Below are 22,857 nucleotides of genomic sequence, written 5' to 3'. Positions count from 1 at the left end.
TTACTCCGAAGTTCGAGATAGTGGACGAACCCCCAAAAGTCCAGGTCTCCCAGTCCATCCATCTCCCACAGAGGTAACGAGTTATCCAGGCAACCATTCAAAAGGTCCACTAAAGCAGCATCATTATATCCCAGCCCCACCGCCAGGGTCCAAAACAATTGGGCAAAACCTCCTACCTCCATCCCCTGTTGTTTCAGGGTCATCAAATTTTTGAGTCGAGCCATCCGCTCCTTTATAGTAGCCGGGGGAGTGATATGAATTCTCATCCTGCTGGATCTCTTAGTGATGGAGTTTTCTGTCACGGTAACCCACATGGAAAAAACCTATATAAACATATATGTTTCAATATAAGTTTTGATATAGGTTTTACATATATGTGACATATATAAAATTGGCCGTTTTCCTATATTATATGTACATATATGTACATATATGCACACATATATGTACACATATATGCACACATATATGTACACATATATGCACACATATATGTACACATATATGCACACATATATGTACACATATGTACACATATATGTACACATATATATATATACACATATATGTACATATATGTACACATAATATAGGAAAACGGCCAATTTTATATATGTCACATATATTAAAAACCTATATCAAACCTATATTGAAACATATATGTTTATATAGGTTTTTTCCATGTGGGACCAATTTCACGTGTTCGTGTAGCGGTGTGTTTTCTGCGTTGTGTCGTAATCAAAGACAGACTGCGAAAAATCTTGCCATCAGGTCCTCACTTTATTCTGTATAACACAAATGGCAATATATGAGGACTTGTGCAGCATACAAACAGCATGCGGCAGCAACGCACAACGCTGAGAAAGAGAGATATTAAAAGTAACTTAAGTAAAGAAAAATAATCAACGAAACATCTGAATGTACATCACAGAGGGGTTTTGGATTACAATCATACAAATATATCATGTGAATTCAGCTGTTACATGAAACATGGCCTTAATTGAATCACCGCAAAAACTTTGTGCGACCTACCGCTGTGATGTCTCATGCAGACTGGGAAGCAGCAAAGTGCGTCAACACCCCAAGTCAGCATGGCGGCAGGAAACCCCAAATATGGTCATGGCAAGTGGAATCACAAAATAATTGTCTAAATACATAACTGCTACATTCGCACATACATAAGTTCTTGCATAATTTTTTTCGTTAATTCTTAGTTTTTGCCTTGATAATAGAAAATATGAGCTAGGCATCATGTATGACAGTCAAAAATGAGATATGAGCTACAAAATGACCAGATCCTGCCATTAGCTATATAGAAGACATATCTTGTATGTATAGGGCATATATATGGATATGAAGAAGCAATACAGGAGACCTATATTTCCTGTATATGCACATATATGCACCTCAATTTTGCCTATATGTGGCATATATACACATATATGCAGTATATATACGCATATATGCAGCATATATATAGCATATATGCAGCATATATATAGCATATATGCAGTACATATGCGCATATATGCAGCATATATATAGCATATATGCAGTATATATGCGCATATATGCAGCATATATATTATCATATATGTGCATATATGCAGCATATATGTACATATACACTGCATATAGGTTTCATATATGCGCATATATCCACATATAGGTTCTTTCCATGTGGGAAATCACAGAGACAAACAGACAGATCCAAGTGCAGGGTATTTAATGGGTAATCCAAAGTCGTATCTCCAAAAACAGGCAGGGGTCAACAGCCACAAAGCAGTCAAACAAGAAACAAGAGAACAAACAAAGAAACTGGTGACCTGAACTGAAAACTCCATGACTAAAGCAGAAACAAACGGTATAAATAGACAGACACTGATGAGGAAACTCTCACTAGTGATCATGACACCTACTTAATAATTATACTCATCTGATAAGACTTTAGTCACTTACAGACCTCGTTAACAATTGTATATCACTAACTAAATGATTAAATACAGTACATAATAGTAGTTATTAAGATTGATGTGGTTTGGAATCTATAAAATGTGCTTGGAAAAAAATATGATCAGAATATCAACTTGCATAATGTGATATCTGTCCGGAGTTATTAAGCAATAACAGATACGACATTTTGCAAGTCTATATTTTGATCGTATTTTTTTTTCCAAGCACATTTTGAATGATTTATTAGGTACACCTGTTCAGCTACTCATTACTGCAAATCAGCCAATTACATGGCAGCAGCTCAATGCATTTAGGCATGTAAAGATCTGCTGAAGTTTAACCTAAGCATCAGAATGGGGAAGAAATGTGATTTAAGTGACTTTGAACGAAGCATGGTTATCGGTGCCAGATGGGCTGCTCAGAGTGTTTCAGAAACTGTTGATACTGGGATTTTCATGCACAACAATGGTTTGAAAAAGAGAAAATATGGCAGAATATGCCTTGATGCCAGAGGTCAAGAGGAGAATGGCCAGACTGGTTTGAGCTGATCAGTTTTACATATGTAGCATGTGCTATGGGAGCATGTTATGCACCAAATTATGCCAATTTATTTCTTGGTTTATAGGAAAATTATTGTTTATCAGTATAGCAGCAAAATGTTATTGAGGCACTACATAAAATGTGTTATAAAAGAGCAGTGTCATAGTGGCAGCAATAGCAGCAAGCCTTTCTGAGACGTTTTCGTGTTTCTATGTTGAACCCAGAAGAAAGGATTTTTTTTGCCAAAACGCAGCAGTCTGTATTCTAGAGTCCATTATTATTTTTTATATATATATTTATATATTATTTGTATTTAAGTGTACATTGGATTATCTTTTTTGTACTTCCATATGCTCCTAATGGATCTTCTCAATACCTATAGCTGTTAGCTTATATGGTGGATCCAAAATGGTCAATATTCATATTCATGCATTTTATTGATATTTATGTTAATCATTTATGGCTTATGTTTTATCAATTTTACTTTTGATTTCATATATTTATGTACTCCTACTTTATATATTAATTCTCATCATATTTTCAAGTATTTACTTGTTATTGTACCCTTATGGTTATTCTTCGGGTGTCTTTAAGAGTATGTATGCTTGTTATATTCAGTTGTTCTTCAAGTGTTCCAATGTGACAGGTCGTGTTGACACAATTGTGGTTAGATATTGGACGCCTGCCAAGTACTGCAGAAGCGATGGTGTTTTGCTTTCGGAATTAGTTGTTCATTTGAACTTAATATGTCTGTTATTATTTCTGCTGACATGTAATAATGTAAGATTTGCAAAATTCCCTAAGGGAGTCAAAACAACTCCTATATCTATTTTTGACATCTGACCAGTCTATGACATAATGGGTAAATCCATTCGACCTTTTCTGATTAGAACAAAAGGTGAGTTTGAGTGGGATGTAAATTTCCCTATTCTTATGGTATAAAATGGACTGAGTCGTTGTTAGGGGGGGCTTTTTCTCTTTGGCTTTTTTTCCCCCTTTGCTCTCCCTTGCTCTTCTGCTTCATCTCTCCTATCTGAAAATGTATTGTTCTTTCTTTCTGTATATTCTGAACTTCATCTATTAGATACAATACTCTGGATTTTACAATACTGTAAATTTTATTATTAACTATTAAATACTTCTTTCTGATTGTTACTTAACCTTTTGGTTTTATTAAATATTTTCATTATGGATTAAAGTTTGCGTGTGAGGCTAAATTTAATTGAAATGAATAAATTTTATTCAATGTCATCAACAGCCTGAATCTCATTTTCTCAAGTTTTTTAATCAAAATATATATATATATATATATATATATATATATATATATATATATATATATATATATATATATATATATATATATATATATATATATATATATATATATATATATATATATATATATTCTTTGTTCTCGACTGGAATTTTGTAATGGTATAAAAAACGAATAAAAATAAAGATGTCGATTTTGAAACCAACGGATGACGTCATCAAAACACGTCCTCAATAACTGAGCGACGGAAGTGCATTTACCAGTGTGTGTGTGTGTGTGTGTGTATCGTTTCTAAAGCGGGAACCGGTTTTTATGGGAGTAATCAAATATTTCTGCTGCAGTTAGTGAGTTTAGCTGGTTAAGATATTTTGAAACATTGTTGCCATTAATGTAGATGTCGCCCAGGCCTATAATTTAATTGTATTTGCTGAATGCTATTAAAACCTATCGCACGGTTTGTGGTTGTATGCATGTAAACGTGAGGTAGAATTTACGGTTTAACTTTTTATAACCTGAGTATGTTGATTAATTTTAGACACTTTCAAAATAGTAGCGGTTTGTTAACGTTACCATTAAATTGACTTGAATTGGTGTAGGTATTGTAGTTGATCTTTGTTGTCACGTGTTAATACTATGTTGTATGTTACTTGTATAGGATCTGATTCATTGTTGTCTGATCAGCTCTTAACGGACTGAAATGAGTTTATTCGGGACGAACACGGGCTTTGGGTCTGGGGGAACAGGTGTATTTGGCAGCACCACCACAGATAGTCATAATCCAATGAAGGTGAATACAGAAATATAATATATTTAAAAATATTATATTTATATTATATATGTGCATGTTAATTCAATTGAGGTGTCGTTGATAACAGGATGTTGAAGTAACATCGCCACCTGATGACAGCATAAGCTGCTTGGCATTCAGTCCTCCTACGATGCCTGGAAACTTTCTCGTTGGAGGCTCGTGGGCCAATGACGTAAGCCTCCTATCCTAAATATAATTTTTCACTTGCATTTCTTTCTGTCAGTGTTTTTATATAATAATAATAGAACATTGACTGTAATATCCTCAGGTGCGGTGCTGGGAGGTTCAAGATAATGGTCAAACTGTCCCTAAAGCCCAGCAGATGCACACAGGCCCGGTGCTGGATGTCTGCTGGAGTGATGTAAGAACACGCACACATTATAAATATTAGTGGGTAATTTAACATTTTACAGACTTCAACCAACCAAAATTCTTCACCATAAAGTCTATTTTTAAGGAAATGAATGGGAATCGCACCCAACTGGGCACATTTTACCAAGTGCACAAATCATTGTTGTGTACAAACTCAAAAAAGAAGACATGCATTGATTGACAACAAACAAACTTCTCATGCTGGTTGCTCAGATTAGACATTTCATTTAAACATTAAAAGCCACAATACTGACTTGGATTAGACAGTACATTTGTACAGAATAAAGACCTCAATACTGCCTCTGATCCTAGGCTGTTTTATGTGTTTACTTTATTTCTGTTGTTGGGTCAGAGGTGGCATAGAATTTGAAATGGCTTTTTTGCTAATTTTTTTTTTTTTAATTATTATTATTATTTTTAATTTTATTTTTATTTTTTTTTTAATAAGATTCATAGAATTGTTGTAATCCAGTTAGGACTTCCTAAATCGAATAGAGGTGCTTAATGATTCTAAATAAGAGATTGATTGATTGTTGGACTTTTTTTTTTCATGAATATAGTTCCTGTCAGAAATTTAGTTCTACACAATCAAACCAGAGTCCTATTTTCTATATTCTTTTTTTTACTGACATGATGCGTCATCTTACCCGATTCTGGTTCTGTTCTTTGTATTAACAGGATGGCAGTAAAGTATTTACAGCCTCCTGTGACAAAACTGCCAAGATGTGGGATCTGAACAGCAATCAGACCATTCAGATAGCGCAAGTAAGCAGTTAATTTGTGTTCATTTTATATTTTTATGCTTCTGTATAATGGGCTAATGTAAATTATTAGCAAAGCCCATAGCATACCTTTTTGTGTATGTTTTTCAGTTATGTTGGTTTACAGTATGATTAACAGGTTCCACAACCTTTTCCTTTGACCAGCATGAAGGCCCGATCAAGACAATTCACTGGATAAAAGCACCGAACTACACCTGTATTATGAGTGGCAGCTGGGACAAAACACTAAAGGTGCTGGAACCCATCTTTGAAGTCTTTAGGGTTGCATTGTTGAAGTAAAATCTAAATGCTCACATGGCTTAGTGCATCTTATTAAACCACAAAAAGCATGCCGGATTCACTTTTTCACAATTTTTCAGAATTTTTTCACTTTTTCACAATCGCATATTTTATATTTTATGGACCACAATGTATTTAAACTGCAATCTTTTAGTGGAACATTGTCCATTGAAAGTTCTTTTTGTTCAATTCGGTTTGACTTGATCATAAAAAAATCTTTTTATCAAACTGGGCTTGCAAGTGTGCTCAGATATTTTTTAGTCCACTGTACCTTAAGTTGTAGTTGTTAAATGTTAATTATATCACAGTTTAGTAGGGGTGTGACGAGCTCTTGTGTCACAAGATCTCGTGAGACTAAATTGTGACGAGATTTCTTGTCGAGGCGAAAAGCAGTTTCGTGATAGTGTGAGGGTGAAATTAGGAAAGAATATGCCACTGCTACGTTTACATTATGCCTTCACTGTCGTTTTGCTTTTTATAGAAATAAAAAAACATTTAATTCAATTGGATAATGGTCGCCGCCGCTCCCTATTCACAGAGTATGTGCGATCGCGAAGTGAAAGTAAACGTGAGCGCGTATTCAAACGCGATGTCAATACCCCGCATTTTGAAAGTGGCTCCCTGATGAATACAAATATCTTCCAATATGAAAGCTATCTTAGGCTGGGCTGTGTAGTTGTAAGCATCTCTCAGCTCTGTATCATGCTTAAAGAAAAATTTGGTCTCTCTTTGCACTTTGAATATTGAGAGTGCTATAATTATGATTGCACTTATTGATTGCACTTAAGACTAAAAGAAAACTGTTATTTATTTTTATGGTAACACTTTACAATAAGGTTTCATTAGTTAACATTAGTTAACTTTAAATGAACTAAGGAAGAACAATACTTCTACACCATTTTAGTTAATGTTAATTTCAACATTTACTAATACATTGTTAAAATCAAAAGTTGTATTTGTTAACATTACGTTATGCACTATCATGAACTAACCATGAATGACTATTTTTATGTGTAACTAAGATTAATAAATACTGTAGCAAAGATATTGCTCATTGTTGATGTTGGTTAATACATTGTTTATAAATGAGACCTTATTGTAAAGTTTTACCATTTTTATTTGTACTCCTTTTTATTTCTATGATCAATTTGTGGAAAGGAGTTCAGTTAGGAGGTCAAAAGTTGTAGAAGCTCATAAATCATGTACAGTAAGGTCTGAAGAGACTTGTATGAAATTATACAGGAGAGAAGCCAGTCAGTTGAGTTTGCGGCAAAAAGTTTTAAAGTGCTTGAATATTGTTGTCTTTTTTTTGCATATGATAATTCATACTCTGAAAGTAGAACTTAAATGACATTCATTACAAGATGATTAGTTAAAACATTGCAGATTATTTTTTCTAATCATCTTTGAGGATTTCTTAAAAATAGTGTGTAAAAAATCTTGTCTCGTTCTCGTTAACTCAATCTCGTGTCTCATCTCGTCTCGTGAGCTACCCGTCTCGTCACGCCCCTACAGTTTAGTGTGCAGTATTTGATAAAATAATTGCAAAATTATATTAATTTGACCAAATATTGCAGCCCTGGTCTAGAGTAGATTATAGCAACTGTTTCTCTACTTCTCTTTTTTTGACAGTTTTGGGATACACGTTCCCCAAACCCCATGATGTCCCTGCAGATGCCAGAGAGGTGTTACTGTGCAGATGTGGTAAAGGAGTGTGATTTGAATGATTTGTTATAGTATCAATTTAGAAGGTTCTCTGTTCCTCTCACTCTTACAGAGTAATTGATAGCTTGAGTTCATTTTGTGTTTTGTGTGCTTGTCTAGCAAACTGAACCTCTTTCTATCTTAACATCTGAGCACTAACGTTGTGCAGTACATGGTATATAAAATTAGTTTTTTATGAAATTAAATCTTGAAAGCCTTTTATGCATATCTCTTGTTGTCAGGTATATCCAATGGCTGTTGTAGCCACTGCAGAACGTGGTCTTATTGTTTACCAGTTGGAAAATCAGCCTTCAGAGTTTCGACGTATAGAGTCTCCTCTGAAGCATCAGGTTCGTATTAGTTCATTTCTAAACACAATTTTATGCGTAACATTTTAAAGTTCAACAAAGAAAGGAGCTCGGACACATAATAGATTTCTTATAAAAAAAATACTTTATTTAGTGGCCAAATGCAAAGACAAAACATTTGAATTCGATTTGAAAACACACAAGGTTGATAATGTGAATTGGAAATGCTTTGACTTGGCATTTGGCCTCTAAATTAAGTTGTTTTTTTTTTTTGTTTTTTTTTTTTTTGTAGTAAGAAATCTTCTATTATGTGTGCAAGCTTCCCTGCTTGTTGAACTTTATTACTGTAACATAGAAATTAGAATAATAAAATTCTTTGTATATTGTGGCAATGTAATATGAATCTACAATGTATACTGCAATAAAATCTGAAAACCCTGTACAGTGATTAGGTTGTATGCCATAAAACCTTTTTTTTTTTTTTTTTTTTTTTTTGGTCAAAGTCAGTTTGCTTATGGCAATTCAATTCAAATATACTGTAAGAACTCACTATGTGTGTGAAATTTAACAAACAACACAAGAAATCCTGAAATCTATATTTTCTTTAAAGTCTGTGTCATTTTAGTGCTTTCTAACAACATTTGAGAAGTAACTAGTGCTGGGTAAAAAAAAAATAGATTTCTCGATTTTTAATCTATTCTCATTTTTATGAACAATATTGATTCTTAAATCCCAAGAATCTAACTTTTAGTGCTGTTTTCAGTTGTTGAATGAACAGAACATTGTAGTGTGCCTTCCATCCAATAAATCACAATAAGCTTTGTTACTTTTGATATGAAACAAAGTCTGTCCATTTTATGAAATTCAAACATTAAATACTGTTTGATGCTCTTTAATGTGGCATGACAGATCGCTGTAGTACCTCAGTTCAAGCGAAGCACATGAACTGATCATCTTTTCCACTTTACTACTAGTTACAGCATGAAATAAACATGAATACACGCCACAAGGTATGTTAAAAGATACAGTACAACTTACAGAAATCTGTATCATGTCAAATGTAATCCCTCAGTCAGTGTTTCAACCGCAGAAGACGTCGATTCTCATATCTTGTAACCATCTGTTACTTGCCAAGTTTGAATTTATGGAGACATAAATTAAATTTGAGATCTGCAGAGGATTGGAAGATTTTTGGTGAAATATCTTGTCGTTTTAGTTTTGTGTGAGGAATACAATTGTATGGTTTCAGGCGACTTTGAATATAGCGCATAAGCTTTTTTTTTTTTTTTTGGTCATAACATTTTTTCAATTTTGGGCAGTCTCTTAAGTTCACCAACATCTCTGTAGTTGCCCTGCACTTCTGCTCTATCATGTTTTTGTGTTGATTTGTTGCCCATTTCACCTTTTATGTATATATTTTTTTCTTCTCTGCAGATACTTTTGCAAACAGTGTATTAAACTTGTGTTTTGTTTAACAGCACCGCTGTGTGGCTATCTTTAAGGACAAGCAGAGTAAACCTACTGGTTTTGCACTGGGCAGCATTGAGGGCCGAGTTGCCATTCACTACATAAACCCACCTAACCCGTGAGTCTGTATCTGATCTGGTTTGTAAATTGAACAGATAATTCAGTAACACTGACTATGTATGCTATATTTTTATCTAATATAACTAATATATATATCTTTTAACCCAGAGCCAAGGACAATTTCACCTTTAAGTGCCACAGGTCAAACGGAACCAATACTGCCACACCCCAAGATATTTATGCTGTGAGTATGCTAGTTTTTGTATACTTTTTAAATGCAATGCAGATTTTGCTTGAGTATTTAGTCTAGTCCAGTCTATCACCTGCATTAGTTTCACTTTGTAATGTCATTAAATCATTGAAAAATATAACAGTAAGAGAAAATAATAGATCAGAAATTTTTAATTGAATTAAACAAAAAAAGTAAATATTTCAGTGATGCTTTTGGATGAACAATATATAACAGTGCCAATATATATAACAGTTTTTGACCGTGCCTCACAAGCTCAGCTTCTTGTAAGCTACGTCTTCTCACCGGAGCCGCTGAAGCGGTGCTTTTCTGTGGTGAGCAACTTCTATGTTGGGCTTGTTCAGACAGTGATAAGTCAAGAAAATGAAGAACGATTCAGTGTAATTGGTGCTTTATAAAGGCAGAGTGCCAACCGCTATTCATGCAATTGAACACTGTTGCAAAACATTATTTTTTTCTTCTGCCCCCCGTAGTACCTGTGTGCCCACCACACTTTGAGAACCACTGGCCTATTCTAAGGCTGGCCAATGTTGCAATATCAGACAATATTCAGTAAATAATACTACTGTACAAATGAAGGAACAAACTTACCCTAATTTGCCTGTTGTTCAGCAAACTGAAACAGTCTTGTTGTTTGTTTCTCTGTTTTAGGTAAATGCTATCTCCTTTCACCCTGTCCATGGCACTCTGGCGACAGTAGGCTCTGATGGGCGCTTCAGTTTCTGGGATAAAGATGCTCGCACTAAGCTGAAGACCTCTGAACAATTAGATCAACCAATAACAGCCTGTTGCTTCAATAACAATGGGAACATATTTGCCTATGCCTCCAGCTATGACTGGTCTAAGGTACATTATCAGTGTCTGTTTAACATTTGTATATTACCAGTAGGTGGCGATATGCAATAAGAACGCAAATCACCATTAAAAGGATAGTTATATGGAGCCCTTAATGATAACTTTGCAAAGATATAAGAAAGGCTCACACTTCAAAAAAAAAAAAAAAAAAAGACAAGTCGCTGGATTTATTCTCGTAGGGTACTAGACAAACTGCTCTAACGAACTACAAAATTTGAGCACCCAATGCACACAGCCATATTGCGGCATCAGCCCATTTCACAGCAGGATGCGTTAAAACGGACATAAGGCCGTGATATTAGAAAGAGCCTATATTGCCATAACAAAGCCATATTTTGAGCAAATACAGCTTTATTAATTCATGTGCATCCATACTCTCATTTTCTTCATAGTAAGGTGGCAGTGACACACAAAGGAAATAGCTAGGTTATAGTATACATAAACCAGAAATTGTAACTCGTGAGCATGCAGAATTCTGTATATATTTTTATTTTTGCAAAAGGTCCTTTAGGGGCTCTGTGTAGTTCACCCAACAATGAAAGTTCTGTCATCATTTACTCATCTACAAGTTGTTCCAAACCTGTATGAATTTCTTTCTTCTGCTGAACTCACAAGAAGAAATTTTTGAAGAATAACCAAACGGTTATGGGTAACCCCCCCCCCCCCCCCATATTATGGAAGTCAGTTTGAAGAATGTCTGATTTGTAACAGTGTCGGTTTTCATGGTGACTCCTGGATTCGGTTCACTGTGTTCACTGTGAACATACTCTGTTGACTGAACTTTTTTGGAATCAGAATACCCCGAGTAAGCAAGATTTGGGTTAATCAACTGAGATTTCAGGGTATATGTGACAGTAAGTTATTAACCATGAACACCCCTGCTGCTTTAAATCCTCATGTCTTTAAAGTTAGGTGGGTTCTGTTTGGATGTCAATGTTTATCGTTCATCAGCTGGAAAAAACTTGTTCTGAAAGTGACTCCAGCGATTTTGTTCCTCTGTGTCGTTATCATTATAGTTGTGGTTTGGTCATCCAATACTCACAGATTTTAAAATGATTAATAACTTTTTATAGTTATCATTATAGTTCTGTCCTTGGTGTGAACAGGCCCTTAGAATGTTGCTTTTATGATTTGGTATTATCTTTGGTATTTAGAACTTACTCAAGTTCTCATGTTTTCATCTTTATTAGGGGCCAAGCACCGAAGGTGCTTAGGCACCTATTGTTATTGTTAGTTTTTAGGGGTTCAAGCACGTAGTGCTGAAACCCTATTGTAATTGTTAGGATTATTATTATTAGGGGTTCAAGCACGAAGTGCTGAAACCCTATTGTAATTGTTAGGATTTTTATTATTATTAGGGGTTCAAGCACGTAGTGCTGAAACCCTATTGTAATTGTTAGGATTATTATTATTAGGGGTTCAAGCACGAAGTGCTGAAACCCTATTGTAATTGTTAGGATTTTTATTATTATTAGGGGTTCAAGCACGAAGTGCTGAAACCCTATTGTAATTGTTAGGATTTTTAGGGGTTCAAGCACGAAGTGCTGAAACCCTATTGTAATTGTTAGGATTTTTATTATTATTCTTTTTCTTCTGCCGTAAAACGCATCGTGCAGCCCAAACCGTAAGGCCTAGAGACTTGAAACTTTGTCAAATGATAGTACAAAAATCGAGGAGAGGTTGACAAAGTATGACCCAAATCGGCCAATAGGTGGCGCTACAGCAATCAAATGCGCGAAATGGCTCATAACTCCTAAACCGTGTGTCACAGGCTCAAGTGTCTTATATCATTGGAAAGCTGAGACCTTGATGAACAAAACGTATATCTCCGATTTCATTTCCGGTATGAAAATTTTTCCGCCATTTTGAATTTTGTCAAAAACCTACTTTTGCGAACTAGTCCTAGGTTTTTCATCCGATCGGAACCAAACCAGTGCAGAAATGTTCTATGGAGTCTATAGATCAATAATTATCGAGAGAATTTTGAAATTTTGATTCACAGACGCTAAGGGGCGCCAAAACATGCAATGTGGGCGGAGCCACTTTTACTAAAATGGCTATAACTCGAGAACCAAATGAGATATTTGCACCAAACTCGGAAGACATGTGTAGGGGCTCAATCTTTGGTCACGATAAAAAAATCGCGTCGATTGGACACTAGGTGGCGCTATAACTTGAAAAAAACATAAAAACGGTTGTAACTATGCAACCGTTAGTCCGATTGACTTGAAATTTGGCATGCAGTGTCTTGGTCCAAGGGGGCATGACATTCTATGAGGACATTGGCGTATCTCAAAAAACATGGCCGCCTTTGGCCAATGAAGTTTGAGCACCTATTAGACCAGGTTAACGGAGGCCGATCGGAACGAAACTCGATGGACATGTTTGACTCATGGTCCTAGAGGTCTGTAAGAATTTTGAAAGAAATCGGCCACAAGTTGGCGCTAACGAGTTTTACGCCTCGGTAATCACGTGGTGTTTCATAAAACCACATAATATGCATATCAGTTGATAGATCTCCTCATGCTGAACAACTTTGCCTCTAAAACCAATGCTGTCAATCAAATTGTTCATTAATTATTCGCAAATATGTGAAAAACCTACTTTTGCGAACTAGTCCTAGGTTTTTTGGCCGATCGGAACGAAACCAGTGTAGGACAATTCTATGGACTCTCTAGATCAATAATTATCATAAAAAAGTTGAACTTTGCCCTTTGGATCGCTATAACTGGGTCATTTAGAAAATGGGCGTGGCTAAATATACCCAAAAGCCTATAAAACCTAAACAAAAGCTCAGAACTTCACGAAAATAGGTGAGCACATGAAGTATATGACTCTAAAGAAGCATGCCAATTTTCGTGTAAATCGGACAATAGGTGGCGCTGTAATTGTGAAAAAACTTTAAAAAACATATGTTTCTAATGGTTTTAGATGAAAATATATATAACTTTGGATGTGTCTGACTTATTTTCATGGGAGTCACGTCTTTTTACTCCTGAATCCTTGCCGAGTCCAACGATATCAAACATGTTAGGTTTCGCCTTATGGTTTGTGCTACGTTGTGATTTAGCGCTTAAAAAACTTTTGCGAATATCTTCGAAACCGTTAGTCCTATCGAGACGAAACGAGCGTAGAAAACACGGAACCTAAGTTGGTTTACTATATATTATAGCCCAAATGTCAAAATTTTGATGGGAAGTGGCAAAAAAATCCAATCAAAGTCTTTCATGGGTCATTTTTTATGCTCTCTTATATATAAGTGTCTATAACTTCACAACGAAATGAGATATTTTCACCAAATTTCGCACACATATGTATGGGCACACTCTGAGGACACCCAAAAAAAGTGTTGGACATCGGGCAACAGATGGCGCTATAACTGTCAAAAAACCTTTAAAAAACATGTTTTTCCTTACTGAATTGCCTGTATTGGCTGTAAATGGTCTTTTCCGTCTATGATCTATATGTTTACATGCTTGCTAAATAAAATATAATAACTTATTATGTGCTTAAAGGCCTTAAATGCTTGAACCCCGGTAAATGCTGCTTGCAGCTTTAATTAGGGGTTCAAGCACGTAGTGCTGAAACCCTATTGTAATTGTCGTGATTTTTATTATTATTATTATTATTCTTTTTCTTCTGCCGTAAAACGCATCGTGCAGCCCAAACTGTAAGGCCTAGAGACTTGAAACTTTGTCAAATGATAGTACAAAAATCGAGGAGAGGTTGACAAAGTATGACCCAAATCGGCCAATAGGTGGCGCTACAGCGATCAAATGCGCAAAATGGCTCATAACTCCTAAACCGTGTGTCACAGACTCAAGTGTCTTATATCATTGGAAAGCTGAGACCTTGACGAACAAAACGTGTATCTCCGATTTCATTTCCGGTATATGAATTTTTCCGCCATTTTGAATTTTGTCAAAAACCTACTTTTGCGAACTAGTCCTAGGTTTTTCATCCGATCGGAACCAAACCAGTGCAGAAATGTTCTATGGAGTCTAAAGATCAATAATTAACGAGATAATTTTGAAATTTTGATTCACAGTCGCTAAGGGGCGCCAAAACATGCAATGTGGGCGGAGCCACTTTTACTAAAATGGCTATAACTCGAGAACCAAATGAGATATTTGCACCAAACTCGGAAGACATTTGTAGGGGCTCAATCTTTGGTCACGATAAAAAAATCGCGTCGATTGGACACTAGGTGGCGCTATAACTTGAAAAAAACATAAAAACGGTTGTAACTATGCAACCGTTAGTCCGATTGACTTGAAATTTGGCATGCAGTGTCTTGGTCCAAGGGGGCATGACAATCTATGAGGACATTGCCGTATCTCAAAAAACATGGCCGCCATCGGCCAATGAATTTTGAGCACCTATTAGACAAGGTTAACGGAGGTTGATCGGAACGAAACTCGATGGGCATATTCGACTCATGGTCCTAAAGGTCTATAAGAATTTTGAAAGAAATCGGCCACAAGTTGGCGCTAACGAGTTTTACACCTCGGTAATCACTTGGTGTTTCACAAAACCACACAATATGCATATCATTTGATAGATCTCCTCATGCTGAACATCTTTGCCTCAAGAACTAATGCTGTCAATCAAATCGTTCATTAATTATTCGCAAATATGTGAAAACCCTACTTTTGCGAACTAGTCCTAGGTTTTTTGCCCGATCGGAACGAAACCAGTGTAGGACAATTCTATGGACTCTCTAGATCAATAATTATCAAAAAAAAGTTGAACTTTGCCCTTTGGGTCGCTATAACTGGGTCATTTAGAAAATGGGCGTGGCTAAATATACCCAAAAGCCTATAAAACCTAAACAAAAAGTCAGATCTTCACCAAAATAGGAGAGCACATTTAACCTATGAGTCTAAAGAAGCATACCAATTTTTGTGTAAATCGGACAATAGGTGGCGCTATAATTGTGAAAAAACTTTAAAAAACATACGTTTTTAATGGTTTTAGATGAAAATATATATAACTTTGGATGTGTCTGACTTATTTTCACGGGAGTCACGTCTTTAGACTCCTGAATCCTTGCCGAGTCCAACGATACCAAATATGTTAGGTTTCGCCTTATGGTTTGTGCTACGTTGTGATTTAGCGCTAAAAAAACTTTTGCGAATATCTTCGAAACCGTTACTCCGATCGAGACGAAACCAGCATAGGAAACACGAAACCTAAGTTGGTTTACTATATGTTTTAGCCCAAATGTCAAAATTTTGATAGGAAGTGCCAAAAAAATCCAATCAAAGTCTTTCATGGGTCATTTTTTATGCTCTCTTATATATAAGTGTCTATAACTTCAAAACGAAATGAGATATTTTCACCAAATTTGGCACACATATGTATGGGCACACTCTGAGGACACCCAAAAAAAGTGGTGGAGATCGGGCAACAGATGGCGCTATAACTGTCAAAAAACCTTTAAAAACCATGTTTTTCCTTACTGAATTGCCTGTATTGGCTGTAAATGGTCTTTTCCGTCTATGATCTAAATGTTTACATGCTTGCTAAATAAAATATAATAACTTTTATGTGCTTAAAGGCCTTAAATGCTTGAACCCCGGTAAATGCTGCTTGCAGCTTTAATTAGGGGTTCAAGCACGAAGTGCTGAAACCCTATTGTAATTGTTAGGATTTTTATTATTATTATTATTATTATTATTATTATTCTTTTTCTTCTGCCGTAAAACGCATCGTGCAGCCCAAACCGTAAGGCCTAGAGACTTGAAACTTTGTCAAATGATAGTACAAAAATCGAGGAGAGGTTGACAAAGTATGACCCAAATCGGCCAATAGGTGGCGCTACAGCGATCAAATGCGCAAAATGGCTCATAACTCCTAAACCGTGTGTCACAGACTCAAGTGTCTTATATCATTGGAAAGCTGAGACCTTGACGAACAAAACGTATATCTCCGATTTCATTTCCGGTATGAAAATTTTTCCGCCATTTTGAATTTTGTCAAAAACCTACTTTTGCGAACTAGTCCTAGGTTTTTCGTCCGATCGGAACCAAACCAGTGCAGAAATGTTCTCTGGAGTCTAAAGATCAATAATTATCGAGAGAATTTTGAAATTTTGACTCACAGTCGCTAAGGGGCGCCAAAACATGCAATGTGGGCGGAGCCACTTTTACTAAAATGGCTATAACTCGAGAACGAAATGAGATATTTGCACCAAACTCGGAAGACATGTGTAGGGGCTCAATCTTTGGTCACGATAAAAAAATCGCGTCGATTGGACACTAGGTGGCGCTATAACTTGAAAAAAACATAAAAACAGTTGTAACTATGCAACCGTTAGTCCGATTGACTTGAAATTTGGCATGCAGTGTCTTGGTCCAAGGGGGCATGATATTCTATGAGGACATTGGCGTATCTCAAAAAACATGGCCGCCATCGGCCAATGAAGTTTGAGCACCTATTAGACAAGGTTAACGGAGGTCGATCGGAACGAAACTCGATGGGCATGTTCGACTCATGGTCCTAAAGGTCTGTAAGAATTTTGAAAGAAATCGGCCACAAGTTGGCGCTAACGAGTTTTACGCCTCGGCAATCACGTGGTGTTTCATAAAACCACACAATATGCATATCATTTGATAGATCTCCTCATGCTGAACAACTTTGCCTCAAGAACCAATGCTGTCAATCAAATCGTTCATTAATTATTCGCAAATATGTGAAAAACCTACTTTTGCGAACTAGTCCTAGGTTTTTTCGCCCGATCGGAACGAAACCAGTGTAGGACAATTCTATGGACTCTCTAGATCAATAATTATCAAAAAAAAGTTGAACTTTGCCCTTTGGGTCGCTATAACTGGGTCATTTAGAAAATGGGCGTGGCTAAATATACCCAAAAGCCTATAAAACCTAAACAAAAAGTCAGATCTTCACCAAAATAGGTGAGCACATGCAAGTATATGACTCTAAAGAAGCATGCCAATTTTCGTGTAAATCGGACAATAGGTGGCGCTATAATTGTGAAAAAACTTTAAAAAACATATGGTTTTAATGGTTTTAGATGAAAATATATATAACTTTGGATGTGTCTGACTTATTTTCACGGGAGTCACTTCTTTAGACTCCTGAATCCTTGCCGAGTCCTAACGATACCAAATATGGTAGGTTTCGCCCTATGGTTTGTGCTACGTTGTGATTTAGCGCTTAAAAAACTTTTGCGAATATCTTCGAAACCGTTAGTCCGATCGCGACGAAACCAGCGTAGGAAACACGAAACCTAAGTTGGTTTACTAATGTTAAAGCCCAAATGTCAAAATTTTGATAGGAAGTGGCAAAAAAATCCAATCAAAGTCTTTCATGGGTCATTTTTTATGCTCTCTTATATATAAGTGTCTATAACTTCAAAACGAAATGAGATATTTTCACCAAATTTGGCACACATATGTATGGGCACACTCTGAGGACACCCAAAAAAAGTGGTGGAGATCGGGCAACAGATGGCGCTATAACTGTCAAAAAACCTTTAAAAACCATGTTTTTCCTTACTGAATTGCCTGTATTGGCTGTAAATGGTCTTTTCCGTCTATGATCTAAATGTTTACATGCTTGCTAAATAAAATATAATAACTTATTATGTGCTTAAAGGCCTTAAATGCTTGAACCCCGGTAAATGCTGCTTAGGGGTTCAAGCACGAAGTGCTGAAACCCTATTTTATTATTATTATTATTCTTTTTCTTCTGCCGTAAAACGCATCGTGCAGCCCAAACCGTAAGGCCTAGAGACTTGAAACTTTGTCAAATGATAGTACAAAAATCGAGGAGAGGTTGACAAAGTATGACCCAAATCGGCCAATAGGTGGCGCTACAGCGATCAAATGCGCAAAATGGCTCATAACTCCTAAACCGTGTGTCACAGACTCAAGTGTCTTATATCATTGGAAAGCTGAGACCTTGCCGAACAAAACGTATATCTCCGATTTCATTCTGCGAGGTATGAAAATTTTTCCGCCATTTTGAATTTTGTCAAAAACCTACTTTTGCGAACTAGTCCTAGGTTTTTCGTCCGATCGGAACCAAACCAGTGCAGAAATGTTCTCTGGAGTCTGAATATCAATAATTATCGAGAGAATTTTGAAATTTTGATTCACGGTCGCTAAGGGGCACCAAAAACTTCTATGCTAATGGGCGGAGCCACTTTTACTAAAATGGCTATAACTCCAGAAGGAAATGACATATTTGCACCAAACTTGGAAGACATGTGTAGGGGCTCAATCTTTGGTCACGATAAAAAAAATCGCGTCGATTGGACACTAGGTGGCGCTATAACTTGAAAAAAACATAAAAACAGTTGTAACTATGCAACCGTTAGTCCGATTGACTTGAAATTTGGCATGCAGTGTCTTGGTCCAAGGGGGCATGATATTCTATGAGGACATTGGCGTATCTCAAAAAACATGGCCGCCATCGGCCAATGAAGTTTGAGCACCTATTAGACAAGGTTAACGGAGGTCGATCGGAACGAAACTCGATGGGCATGTTCGACTCATGGTCCTAAAGGTCTGTAAGAATTTTGAAAGAAATCGGCCACAAGTTGGCGCTAACGAGTTTTACGCCTCAGCAATCACGTGGTGTTTCATAAAACCACACAATATGCATATCATTTGATAGATCTCCTCATGCTGAACAACTTTGCCTCAAGAACCAATGCTGTCAATCAAATCGTTCATTAATTATTCGCAAATATGTGAAAAACCTACTTTTGCGAACTAGTCCTAGGTTTTTTGCCCGATCGGAACGAAACCAGTGTAGGACAATTCTATGGACTCTCTAGATCAATAATTATCAAAAAAAAGTTGAACTTTGCCCTTTGGATCGCTATAACTGGGTCATTTAGAAAATGGGCGTGGCTAAATATACCCAAAAGCCTATAAAACCTAAACAAAAAGTCAGATCTTCACCAAAATAGGTGAGCACATGAAGTATATGACTCTAAAGAGGCATGCCAATTTTCGTGTAAATCGGACAATAGGTGGCGCTATAATTGTGAAAAAACTTTAAAAAACATATGGTTTTAATGGTTTTAGATGAAAATATATATAACTTTGGATGTGTCTGACTTATTTTCACGGGAGTCACTTCTTTAGACTCCTGAATCCTTGCCGAGTCTAACGATACCAAATATGGCAGGTTTCGCCTTATGGTTTGTGCTACGTTGTGATTTAGCGCTTAAAAAACTTTTGCGAATATCTTCGAAACCGTTAGTCCGATCGAGACGAAACCAGCGTAGGAAACACGAAACCTAAGTTGGTTTACTATATGTTAAAGCCCAAATGTCAAAATTTTGATGGGAAGTGGCAAAAAAATCCAATCAAAGTCTTTCATGGGTCATTTTTTATGCTCTCTTATATATAAGTGTCTATAACTTCAAAACGAAATGAGATATTTTCACCAAATTTGGCACACATATGTATGGGCACACTCTGAGGACACCCAAAAAAAGTGGTGGAGATCGGGCAACAGATGGCGCTATAACTGTCAAAAAACCTTTAAAAACCATGTTTTTCCTTACTGAATTGCCTGTATTGGCTGTAAATGGTCTTTTCCGTCTATGATCTAAATGTTTACATGCTTGCTAAATAAAATATAATAACTTATTATGTGCTTAAAGGCCTTAAATGCTTGAACCCCGGTAAATGCTGCTGCTTTAATTAGGGGTTCAAGCACAGTGCTGAAACCCTATTTATTATTATTATTATTATTCTTTTTCTTCTGCCGTAAAACGCATCGTGCAGCCCAAACCGTAAGGCCTAGAGACTTGAAACTTTGTCAAATGATAGTACAAAAATCGAGGAGAGGTTGACAAAGTATGACCCAAATCGGCCAATAGGTGGCGCTACAGCGATCAAATGCGCAAAATGGCTCATAACTCCTAAACCGTGTGTCACAGACTCAAGTGTCTTATATCATTGGAAAGCTGAGACCTTTGACGAACAAAACGTATATCTCCGATTTCATCTGCGAGGTATGAAAATTTTTCCGCCATTTTGAATTTTGTCAAAAACCTACTTTTGCGAACTAGTCCTAGGTTTTTTGCCCGATCTGAACCAAACCAGTGCAGAAATATTCTCTGGAGTCTGAATATCAATAATTATCGAGAGAAATTTGAAATTTTGATTCACGGTCGCTAAGGGGCCCCAAAACTATGCTAATGGGACGGAGCCACTTTTACTAAAATGGCTATAACTCCAGAAGGAAATGACATATTTGCACCAAACTTGGAAGACATGTGTAAGGTCTCAATCTTTGGTCACGATAAAAAAATCGCGTCGATTGGACACTAGGTGGCGCTATAACTTGAAAAAAACATAAAAACAGTTGTAACTATGCAACCGTTAGTCCGATTGACTTGAAATTTGGCATGCAGTGTCTTGGTCCAAGGGGGCATGATAGTCTATGAGGACATTGGCGTATCTCAAAAAACATGGCCGCCATCGGCCAATGAAGTTTGAGCACCTATTAGACAAGGTTAACGGAGGTCGATCGGAACGAAACTCGATGGGCATGTTCGACTCATGGTCCTAAAGGTCTGTAAGAATTTTGAAAGAAATCGGCCACAAGTTGGCGCTAACGAGTTTTACGCCTCAGCAATCACGTGGTGTTTCATAAAACCACACAATATGCATATCATTTGATAGATCTCCTCATGCTGAACAACTTTGCCTCAAGAACCAATGCTGTCAATCAAATCGTTCATTAATTATTCGCAAATATGTGAAAAACCTACTTTTGCGAACTAGTCCTAGGTTTTTCGCCCGATCGGAACGAAACCAGTGTAGGACAATTCTATGGACTCTCTAGATCAATAATTATCAAAAAAAAGTTGAACTTTGCCCTTTGGGTCGCTATAACTGGGTCATTTAGAAAATGGGCGTGGCTAAATATACCCAAAAGCCTATAAAACCTAAACAAAAAGTCAGATCTTCACCAAAATAGGTGAGCACATGAAGTATATGACTCTAAAGAAGCATGCCAATTTTCGTGTAAATCGGACAATAGGTGGCGCTATAATTGTGAAAAAACTTTAAAAAACATATGGTTTTAATGGTTTTAGATGAAAATATATATAACTTTGGATGTGTCAGACTTATTTTCACGGGAGTCACTTCTTTAGACTCCTGAATCCTTGCCGAGTCTAACGATACCAAATATGGTAGGTTTCGGCCTATGGTTTGTGCTACGTTGTGATTTAGCGCTTAAAAAACTTTTGCGAATATCTTCGAAACCGTTAGTCCGATCGAGACGAAACCAGCGTAGGAAACACGGAACCTAAGTTGGTTTACTATATGTTAAAGCCCAAATGTCAAAATTTTGATGGGAAGTGGCAAAAAAATCCAATCAAAGTCTTTCATGGGTCATTTTTTATGCTCTCTTATATATAAGTGTCTATAACTTCAAAACGAAATGAGATATTTTCACCAAATTTGGCACACATATGTATGGGCACACTCTGAGGACACCCAAAAAAAGTGGTGGAGATCGGGCAACAGATGGCGCTATAACTGTCAAAAAACCTTTAAAAACCATGTTTTTCCTTACTGAATTGCCTGTATTGGCTGTAAATGGTCTTTTCCGTCTATGATCTAAATGTTTACATGCTTGCTAAATAAAATATAATAACTTATTATGTGCTTAAAGGCCTTAAATGCTTGAACCCCGGTAAATGCTGCTTGCAGCTTTAATTATTATTATTATTATTATTATTATTATTCTTTTTCTTCTGCCGTAAAACGCATCGTGCAGCCCAAACCGTAAGGCCTAGAGACTTGAAACTTTGTCAAATGATAGTACAAAAATCGAGGAGAGGTTGACAAAGTATGACCCAAATCGGCCAATAGGTGGCGCTACAGCGATCAAATGCGCAAAATGGCTCATAACTCCTAAACCGTGTGTCACAGACTCAAGTGTCTTATATCATTGGAAAGCTGAGACCTTGACGAACAAAACGTATATCTCCGATTTCATTTCCGGTATGAAAATTTTTCCGCCATTTTGAATTTTGTCAAAAACCTACTTTTGCGAACTAGTCCTAGGTTTTTCGTCCGATCGGAACCAAACCAGTGCAGAAATGTTCTCTGGAGTCTAAAGATCAATAATTATCGAGAGAATTTTGAAATTTTGATTCACAGTCGCTAAGGGGCGCCAAAACATGCTAATGTGGGCGGAGCCAC

At 36.6% G+C, this 22,857-nt stretch overlaps 1 protein-coding gene across 3 annotated transcripts; it reads left to right on the top strand.

The window, feature by feature from the left end:
• The first annotated feature begins 3,975 nt into the window (after positions 1 to 3,975).
• Positions 3,976 to 10,741, top strand: rae1 (ribonucleic acid export 1). 3 transcript variants are annotated; one of them, XM_048206916.1, is made up of 11 exons: positions 3,976 to 4,113; positions 4,425 to 4,556; positions 4,645 to 4,749; positions 4,846 to 4,938; positions 5,628 to 5,714; positions 5,876 to 5,962; positions 7,643 to 7,714; positions 7,957 to 8,064; positions 9,501 to 9,607; positions 9,718 to 9,793; positions 10,451 to 10,741. In XM_048206916.1, exons 2-11 carry the CDS (start codon positions 4,467 to 4,469, stop codon positions 10,703 to 10,705), a joined length of 1,080 nt encoding a protein of 359 aa, XP_048062873.1. In that variant the 5' UTR covers positions 3,976 to 4,113; positions 4,425 to 4,466; the 3' UTR covers positions 10,706 to 10,741. The 3 variants fall into 3 exon arrangements, with proteins under 3 accessions (XP_048062873.1, XP_048062875.1, XP_048062874.1); XM_048206918.1 differs by having other exon boundaries at positions 4,015 to 4,113; positions 4,451 to 4,556; XM_048206917.1 differs by having other exon boundaries at positions 4,111 to 4,252.
• Positions 10,742 to 22,857: the final 12,116 nt, after the last annotated feature.

Source organism: Megalobrama amblycephala, linkage group LG11 (genome assembly GCF_018812025.1).
Source record: "Megalobrama amblycephala isolate DHTTF-2021 linkage group LG11, ASM1881202v1, whole genome shotgun sequence".
NCBI lineage: Eukaryota > Metazoa > Chordata > Actinopteri > Cypriniformes > Xenocyprididae > Megalobrama > Megalobrama amblycephala.
The sequence above is the reverse complement of the archived record's forward strand: the minus strand, read 5'-3'. Positions and strand labels throughout refer to the sequence as shown.

Bases quoted from the DNA above. Each gene is read 5' to 3' on its own strand.
- rae1 (XM_048206916.1), top strand. From the start codon at position 4,467: ATGAGTTTATTCGGGACGAACACGGGCTTTGGGTCTGGGGGAACAGGT. The intron at 7,715-7,956 runs GTAAAGGAGTGT...TCTTGTTGTCAG, and splicing joins GGTGTTACTGTGCAGATGTG to GTATATCCAATGGCTGTTGT. The intron at 9,608-9,717 runs GTGAGTCTGTAT...CTTTTAACCCAG, and splicing joins TACATAAACCCACCTAACCC to AGCCAAGGACAATTTCACCT.